Raw genomic sequence first — 9394 nt, 5'->3', positions numbered from 1 at the left:
CGAAAAAAAAAGCCGGTGGCTTTTCCGATAAGCGGCCGTGGCATCGCACGAAGCAGATCGAAAAACACGTGCCAGATATATCGGTGGCTGGAGACTAGCACGTGAAATATAAATTCACGTCCCTTCTGCCTATCCCATCCACGCTCATACCCGCCAGCACTCCGAGGGTCGCTGTGGATGTCGCGTTTTCATGCAACGACACCGAAGCCCGATCGATCGTGCCGCTTTCGTGGCACAATTGGAATGGTCATAATTTTCATCGTCCAAATAAATGACAACCCCTTCGAGCCATCGATGTGGCAGGAAGGTGGCCTGGGTTTGGCGGAAGGTGAAAGGGAGAACGAAAACGGGAGCACGCTAAAGCTCGGGAAGCGGCTGATAGGGTCGATCGTTTGCTGCACGAAGCGCGAGCAATTTATCACCCGGTACACTCTCAAGTAGCGGGAGGAACACAACTCCCAGCTCACAGGTGTGTGTATGTGTGTGTATGTGTGTCAAACTGGGCCACGGCGAGGACTGCAGATGTGGTGGACATGTGAGCTAGAACGAAATGAAATCAATCGAAATGAAACCCGAACAATAGCGAACCGTCACAGTTCCGGCCGGTTGTGTCCCTATTTTTTGGGATGGCAACATCTCCTACACTCCTGCACATCACCCTCAACTCTCCACTCATGCTCCCTTCTGTCCGTTTTGATGCAAGAAGAAAGGACAAATAGGACGAACGTGAGCTGGAACCGCACGAGCGTAGAGCGAACAAGCGAACAAGCGAACGCGAACTAGAAAACAGTAAAGTAATTGCCACCGAGCGCCATATGAGCACGCCGGGTGGGTGGGAATGCGCCCCCTAGGGAGGGAGCGAGAGTCCCTGCCGCACTCCCCTGGAGCACGGGAAAGGGTGTGTGTTTTCGCTGCAAGTGTAGAACGTGTCAACGCGCTTGGCTAACGAACCGAGTGTCGTTGCCACATTTCTGTCTTCTCCGTGTCGGTGTAGTTGTAACGGGGGCCAATGCGGTCCTGCGTCCCGAAAGTAGGTCACCGGATGGGTGAACCGGATGGAGTGGGCTGGTGGGAAGTCTCTATACATAAGGGATTTGTTTGATTACATAAAAAAGCTCATCGACCGGTTTGAGCGTTTTCACCCACACACACACACAAACATGAGAAATCGGTGAGTCACCAGGCGGCGAGTGCACGAGTTTCCACCGGTTCGGTTGCGCAACTTTTTGTCCAACACCGGTGCATGATGGGGGGGGGGGGGGGGGGTGGTGTGCAACCCGGAGCGGTGAAAGTCCTTATTCGACCCCTGCTTGGGTTGGGTTGCGGTGGAAAATCGGCTCGGAAATGGTGCTGGTGCGCCTGCGCATATCCACACGTCATCCGTGTGTCGTTCGCGTACACGACCACAATTTCCACGGGGTGCCCGCACGCGTGTGTGTGTGGGTCTGTTGAGCGGTATTTTGCGGCTAGCAACAAACTCACCCCAAAAGCACCTTGCCACGGGACTTTCACCAACACTCACGCCCTGACGGTGGACAAAGCACACGCACGAGGGATGAAAAACGTTTGTATTATTGATCCACTTCTGCATGCTGCTGGCCCGCGGCTACTCCACACGAGGTACGGGACATGCCGTTGAGGAACGAGCCTTTTTTGGAATTGAATATCCTTCCTTCCTCCCCCCTCTCCCCCCCTTCCTTCAGGATCTCTCTGTAGTGGTGTTGGTGCAGCTAGAACTTGGAGGCCCGTGGAGCAGCAGCAATGACAAATCCCGAACGAATTCTCTACCGACCGATTTCGCCCGTGCAATAAGCCTCCCATTTGTGTGTGAGGGGGAAAGTTGAGGGGGCGGGGGGGGGTGGAAAGCAGAAGCAAGCGGGGAAGCTTTTATTGGAAGAAAAGCAACATTAGAAAACTTGATTATGTATTTGGAAGCTTGTTTTTGTTTCTTTTATCAGCTTGTTGTTTTATTAAAATTTACTGCCATGCGATTCCCACTGCAGAGATGGCTTTTCGCAAGGGTCGCATGGAGTGAGGAAGCGTGGGAGAAGAGTTCGATGAACATGGAACCTGCTTGCGAAGTAACTGTACCGGGGCTAACGGTATTTGAGATCGGCAAGAGGATCGAAAGTGACGAAAGCTTCTCGATGGAGACGCCTGGTGGTTCACGGCATGTGGGTGGCGGGCCGATATAAAGAGAGGGTGTTTGGGGAGAGATCGACTTTAGATTAATGCTAACACTGTTTCGTAAGATAGCAATGATGAGGCTGTTCACAGTGTTCGCTCGATTGAATTACGATTTGTTCGTGGGGTTGTCCGCTGGCACGGAAGGCATCAATAATTTCCATGGATCAATAATCTCTCCTCCTAAGCCTTCGAGCGGTTGTGTTTTTACTTTTACATGTCCTTCGTATGCGTGTGAAAGAGAGAGAGAGAGAGAGGGGGAGAAAGAGAGAGAAATAAATCATCGAAACAAAAAGAAGGTAATAATAAGCCGAGGTGCGGTGAGTAATAGAGCTCATAAATAACGCTCACTGATTACCTTTGCACTCCCGGCTTAGCACCATCAAATATTGGTTTTCAACATGCGTCGATGGGCAGAAAAGTATCAGAGTAAGAATGTTGCTTAATTTGCTGTGCTATTTTGATTCGAAGCTTGATACCTTCGATTGGTAATGCAAAGCAAAATTAATTGAAAACTCACGCTGCATCGAAAGCTTTTTTGTCAGTCAAAAATTATTCTCAAACATGTTCTATTTTTCACAAAACTATTGTTGAATGAAGTGAGCGTATAAGCAATGTTATTACAAACGTGGGTTAACTCCAAAAAAGTGGTATAAAAATGCAAATTACCGATTCCTGCGACAAATTTGCCGTTTTGTGCGGTGGCGCAGATGAAATAGTTTCACTCTTTGACGCTAGGTGTCGTACTAAAAAGAAGCATAGTTATGTTGGCAATAGATGGCACTTTACTTTTATGCAATAGCATAATATTGCGATATGTTTTATCAACATGTTTAGTGAAACCTTGTTGGATCAATGCTTCAGCGAACGTAATTAACCGCCATGGGTCAAACAGGCATAGTACGCAGGAACATATAGGATGAATTTTCCAATGAAAACATACGCGCATGTTTTGATATGTAGCATTTATTTTTGTCTGATTTTTTAATTAATAACATATTACATAGCTTATACGTCTTTAATTGTTATTTATATTTAGTATGCTGATATCAAATATAATCATACACTAAACTGTTTTATTCATAAAAATTTTAAAATTATGACACCAGCTACAGTTAAGGTAATTTTAGCACATGTTTATATGTTTAGTGTTTAGTATTTTCACTTTTGTTGATTGATTATTAATCCAAAAATAAAAAAAAAAACGCACACACGCAAATGATTCATAGTTTTTCTATTTAATTACATAAAGTAAATTCATAACGCCGAGAATAATTGTTTCATTCTGATTAGCGGCGAAACACTCCAATGTACGATGAGCACCGAGGGCACCGATGCACGGTGTCGCGACAGGACGTGTAGCAGTAAGGCAAACACACGCAGGGTAGGCAGCATAAAAAGCATAAGAGCAAAGCAGTGAGGTGCGTCTTGCTGTTTGAGTTTAGCTCGGTTTTCGTCAGCACGTTCGATTTGCACGCCGGACAAACGACCATCATCGGTTCTGGACCAACTATAGGTGACACTATGAATGCCACTGATACAACGTTATTGATAACATTAGAGCTTTGCACTCTTGTAATAATGCGAAACATGTTAAACTAAACTGCACAGAATCACTCACCTCCATAGGGCTTTTCCATTTTATCCTTTACTCTACGTTCCGTTCTTTTTAAGAGCACTGATCCAGTCTACGATCGAGCATTGAATGAGACGCGCTTGGCAATGAGAAGAAGTGGATAATTAGATTTGAAGCTGTGTTTATTTGTATTTGCAGAAATGATTGAATCTGCAGAAAGTACACGCGCTTGCATAGTCAGCAAAACGTGCTAGGGTGTGTTCGGAGGTGCTTGTGTCATACATAAGTTGAGCGGAAGAAATGATTGGAGTATGCATATAAAACGTACATTGTACTCAACTGCAACAATTTTTTGATTGCTTGGTAAGACAAATGCAAGGTTCAAGACAAAAAGTGATACAACAAAACCATTGGTTGGATGTGTGATTGTTGAAAACTGAAGCATAGAGTTTTTCCTACATTTATTTTAATACCTTAGGCGAAAGCCTACCCAAACTCATGTTCGAGTTGCAATGACGATTTTAAAAATATACTGGAAGAGGAAAATGAGTCATCATATAAGTTTTGTGCCTTTGGTGTAAATATTAATTTCGGTCAGAAGCTTAATCAGAATTCTTCGAGCAATAAATCTCATTATCATACAGATATTCTAGTGAGCTGCATTGGGTTTTCCAGTCTTTGATTATATTCCATGCAATGACTGTTCGAGCACCAAGCTCGTTCTGACGTTGGATTAAGTTGAATTCCAGTTGACCTAGTCGAACCTTTATTAGTGTTGTCCCGGTCTTGTTGAATGATTGCTCATTGCATCTGTAGTTTGTCGACACCCGTTTACCCGATGCATACTGATTAGCGATTTTATTCCTAGCGTTCTTTGTTTCCGGTTGACGCGATAGTGTTGAAGAAGATGTATTCAGCGTTTGATACATTTTACAACTGTTTGGCTATTAGAAAATGTGCTTTCACGAGCATTGGAAGAGCGCGCTCGAACCAGAAAGACCACCAGAAGACTTCTGCATTAAGTAAAACGCTATCCAATTGCATTCTTTCAGGGCTTATTAGCTGTAGTACACTAAATCTTAAATGATTGTGAATCAAAAATCTCATGCATTGTAAACACCATTTTATAAGTGAGTCAATTGTATTCCTTAGTTAAATACAAAACCGTATCGAAATAACCAGTGTGAGCTACAACAGGCCAGCATCGATCGATCAATGGCTGGAGCTGATGATCCCCTTAATGTTTGTAAGAACCGATGAACGTATTGCATTTGGGACAGTAATGGTTGGCGTCTTGGCACGAGTTGCAAAAGTATGGCAGCCACACTAAAGGACAGCACAAGATACACAGCACCAGTGCCCAGAGATGTGTTGAATTCGTCGATTCACGCTTCACCGTCGTTTGTACCATTGAGTGACATGTTGGGCAGGTTATTTGCATGGAATCTGGGCCGACCTCTAGATTTGTTCCTACAATGGTGACTACAATGGAGAAGATGGAACACACGACATATAAAATGCTCAATAAACAACAGATGGATGATCTCAGACGCCAAACAGCTCCGTCGGAGGCATCGTTAACCTCGTACTTACTCATTTCTGGATGGTAACTCGTCGGCGGGTGTTTTTCAAATGCGATCTTGGAGTCCAACTAGCTCAAATTTATATTGTATGATCAAGCATTTCTAGCACCCTAGAGCGATCGCCAGTGATAACATCCAGATACTAATTTTGTTTAATCCGTCGAAGGGTTTAGCGATTTTTAGATCGACCACCCAATCGAACTGTGTCATATGTATAGTAAAGCTGTTTCGCCAATACCCTGTCTATTATATATATAGTGCCAAAATGAATTACTTTCCATCTCACAAAATATGGTTTGCATTTCCATTCGATTACATTCACTTTCATCACCATCTAGCGAAAAGTAATCTGCAAATCAAACATATGCAATAATCAATTCTCAGTTGAGCTCCAGCGTAGGATGGGTGATGCATTTTCTCCGCAATAGTGCGGAAATAGATCTGACGAAGGTTGGTAGGAGGACTATACCAACGCGTCGAAGATGAAATTGAACCAGCCTGCTGGTATACTGCCCTTATTGCAAGAATTAATACTGTCCAGAAGCTTAGTCATTCTGTGACAAATAATAAATGATTTGTAGCAATGAGTATTCAAATGAGGAGTGGATTCAAATGATTCGTTTAAGAGTGCTTCCCTTTTTACAGTTACAAATTGCATGCATCGGCTATGCAACTGCTGTGCAAATAGTATTGCTTGCGTGCAATGGCTATATAACTGCTACGCAAATAGTACATGCTTGCACGCAATGAAACTACGAATCAAGTAGAAAGCAACGATTCGCTGAGATTGGTTTGAATGAAGAGAATGATAAACCATACGAAATACGCTGTAAAATCGATATTATTGAATGTTTTGGGCACAAATCTATTTCCGTGAAATAATGCATAGGTCTTGGCCATATACACTTCAGTCTTGCCGTGATCTCGTTGATGTTTTATTTGCATAGTTTCTACAATCTTAACCATTTGGAAACGTTCTGCAACCGATATTCAACACTATCCGTATTATATCATTTGCTTTTTTTGGTGAAAGTGATTAATGCGCTGCATTCTATCTTTTATAAACATTACATTATTTTGATGTTATAAAGATGTTTTTACTAACAATAATATAATACGCCTTGGTGAGCCATATAATCAACAGTCATCTTAGTCAACCAATCCCTTCTAGTGATAATGTACTACCAAAGCATACGAAAATATGAGTGCCGGAAGAGCAAGGGCTGCATACAAGAACCTGTTGCAGTAAGGATAATGCTACCAAATAGCATACTATCAGGGGCTCGTTACCTACATGCACGGATAATCAAACGGATAGCGTAATTTTCTTATTCTTATCTGATTATAAACAATAAATCTTAACATCTCGTGCATTGAAAACACTATCATCTGTACGAAATAGTTGTATATTTTCCGGAGAGTATAGATACCGATTCACATAAACTCTATCGACATATAATCAAAGATCTTCATATGTACCCAAGAGATTTTTTAAAGTGTACACATCTTCGCAACGATTCGAGACCATCCTACTAGCAGGAGATACGACGTCGTGATCAACCGATCGTTCGAGCAGACGAACCCCTTAATGTTTGTATGAACCGAGAAACATGTTGCACTGGGGACAATAATGGTTGGCGTCTCGACACGAGTTGCAGCAGTAAGGTAGGCAAGTTAAAAGAAAACACACAATAAACAGCTTAAAAGCGCACAAGTGTGTTTTAGTCGTCGTTTCGTATTTCACATTCGTCCATACCATTGTCTCACACGACGGACAGATCACTTTCATTGGCTCAGGACCGACCTCATTTAATATTTTGAAGGCGGCTGTAATGATAAACGCGAACGAAAAAATCAGAAAAAGCTCAATGAACAACTGGTGGTGAAGGATGGTCTTAGGCGCAAAATAACAGCAATGTTAGTTAGCGACGGACTTACTCATTTCTTGGTGTTCACTCGTTGTCCGCTGTACTTCAACTAAGATCTTTCAGTGTAAGTGGCTCCATTTATATTGTTTTGCAAGGATTTTATATTTGCCGTCTCAACCACCCTTGAAAAATTTCTCAGTGTCAGCATCATGGTAATATCATAGTTTACGATCGATCGAATAACTGTATAATATAATACTGCTCCATTTCGTTTCCATTTCCTTCTAGCGGAAAGCAATCTCTTTCATCGTGAGATAGATTCTCTCCGTCGTTTTACGGAAGTAGATCTGTGGAAGGATTATTTAACGGTGTTTACTAGTATAGAAAATATTATTATTTCCGTTTGAAAGGTCAGTGAATAATCAGAAGATCATGTTCAAACGGTTTGTAAAGCCTTGCTCCTCCTAAAAAGGTCAACAGGTTCCCAGATATGGTTGTGCGACTACCATGCAAATGGCAAACAAAACTTGCATGCAATGATGATGCAATGAGAGTGCAAAGTAACGGTTTATTCGGCAGCAGCTTTGTCTGAAATTAATAATAGAACAAACAAAACCGTGCATAATGCATTCCTCTTGCTTCCTTTCAGGGGCTACTGCATGCTTGCACTCAAAATCGAATTAAACTGTTGTAAAAAACTCAATCTCAATTGATTGTGAACTAAGCATATCAACATCGCTTATGAATCTTGTGAACGAGATAGTTGTATATTTTATCAGTTCCAATGAATTTAAGCTTGACACAGTAAGAACAAACACGCTTACATTTTAACACTGCCGACACATAATCGGTGTTCTAAGTACGCTTCCATCAGATCGGATGCAGCTTCGTTATGATTACAGATGCGTCGAGACTGCCTGCGTGAGTCACAAGGGCTGACGTTGATCGGGCAACTGTGAACGATCTCCTCAATGTTTGTACGAACCGATGAACGTATTGCACCTGGGGCAGTAATGGTTGGCATCTCGGCACGAGTTGCAACAGTAGGGCAGACATAAGCATGGCCAGCACACGATCCACAGTAGCAGAGCACAAGCGTGTGTTGAAGTAGTCGATTCATGTTTCACTTTTGTGCGTACCGTTGCGTGACACGTTGGGCAGGTGATCGTGATGGGGTCGGGGCCGACCTGAGGATTCGTCACTATGATGGTGGCTACGAAGGGTGGGCGCGAATGCACAAATTAGACAACACTCAACAAGCAACAGACAGGGTCGTGATGGATGGGCTCAGGCGCGAAAAAACTGCGTCGGAGGTTTGCGATGGACTTACTCATTTCTGGCTGTTCACTCGTTGGCGGGTGTACTTGAACTAAGTTGTTTGTGTGCAAACAGCTCCAGTTATAAGGTGCCGCAGGGCTATCATATCACATTTTTCGAGCTCCCTTGAGCGATCGCCAGTGTTTGCTTCGTGATAGTATCAACGCCATGAAAAGGTGCGGATTTCACGGTCGAGCAAACGAATGATCGAGTAGTTTCTAAAAAAAAGTGTCGAATAATGTTGATCGCTAATACTATCGATACAAATATTGTTAATTTATTATTGTCCATCTCACAAAAAACTTATTTTACTTCCGTTCGATTACGTTCTTGTTTTCCCATCATGGGAAAAGTAGTATGCAAATCAGGCGCAAACCAACACGCAGACCAGTACAAGCGTAAATAGGTGGTGATTCATCTCCGTCGATGTTAGAAGCTGGCTCTAGGCATCGCTGAGATAAGGGCTATCAAAATACGTTAGTACTACAAAATGAACCAACCTATTGATGCCTTGCTCGTGATGCCAGAATTCATTCAGTTCGGAAGCTTAGTCACAGTTCGGCAGCGAATGAATCACGTGTTTGAGTAGATGTGTGTAAAACGTGCATTTATGCACCGATGCATAACACACAAGCAAACGTACTGCACCGGTTTTTGTCCTTTTAAGTTCAGGTCATTTACATCTTTGGACTTGGTATTGCAGGTGCGGCTAAGAAAAATATAAAAAACACTTACATGTGAGCTTGCTGACAATTGAGTAGAAAGCAACTATGTACTGCGATTGTTTACGATAAAAAAAAAACGATCGAACAAATCAAAATGCCAACTCGCTACATCACATTTGTGTTGAATAATTTGGTGCTTTT

General features: G+C 42.7%; 1 protein-coding gene across 1 annotated transcript; it reads right to left on the bottom strand.

Annotated features, from left to right (window-relative positions):
- Positions 1-4900: 4900 nt before the first annotated feature.
- Positions 4901-5384, bottom strand: LOC128726376 (lipopolysaccharide-induced tumor necrosis factor-alpha factor homolog). Its single transcript, XM_053820180.1, has 2 exons — positions 5354-5384; positions 4901-5242 (listed from the first exon to the last, which is right to left on the bottom strand). The coding sequence occupies exons 1-2, from the start codon at positions 5355-5357 to the stop codon at positions 4998-5000; spliced, it is 249 nt and encodes an 82-aa protein (XP_053676155.1). The 5' UTR covers positions 5358-5384; the 3' UTR covers positions 4901-4997.
- Positions 5385-9394: the final 4010 nt, after the last annotated feature.

The sequence above is a fragment of the Anopheles nili genome, chromosome 3, assembly GCF_943737925.1.
Source record: "Anopheles nili chromosome 3, idAnoNiliSN_F5_01, whole genome shotgun sequence".
NCBI lineage: Eukaryota > Metazoa > Arthropoda > Insecta > Diptera > Culicidae > Anopheles > Anopheles nili.
Note: the sequence above shows the minus strand (reverse complement) of the source record. Positions and strands in the feature narration are given on the sequence as shown.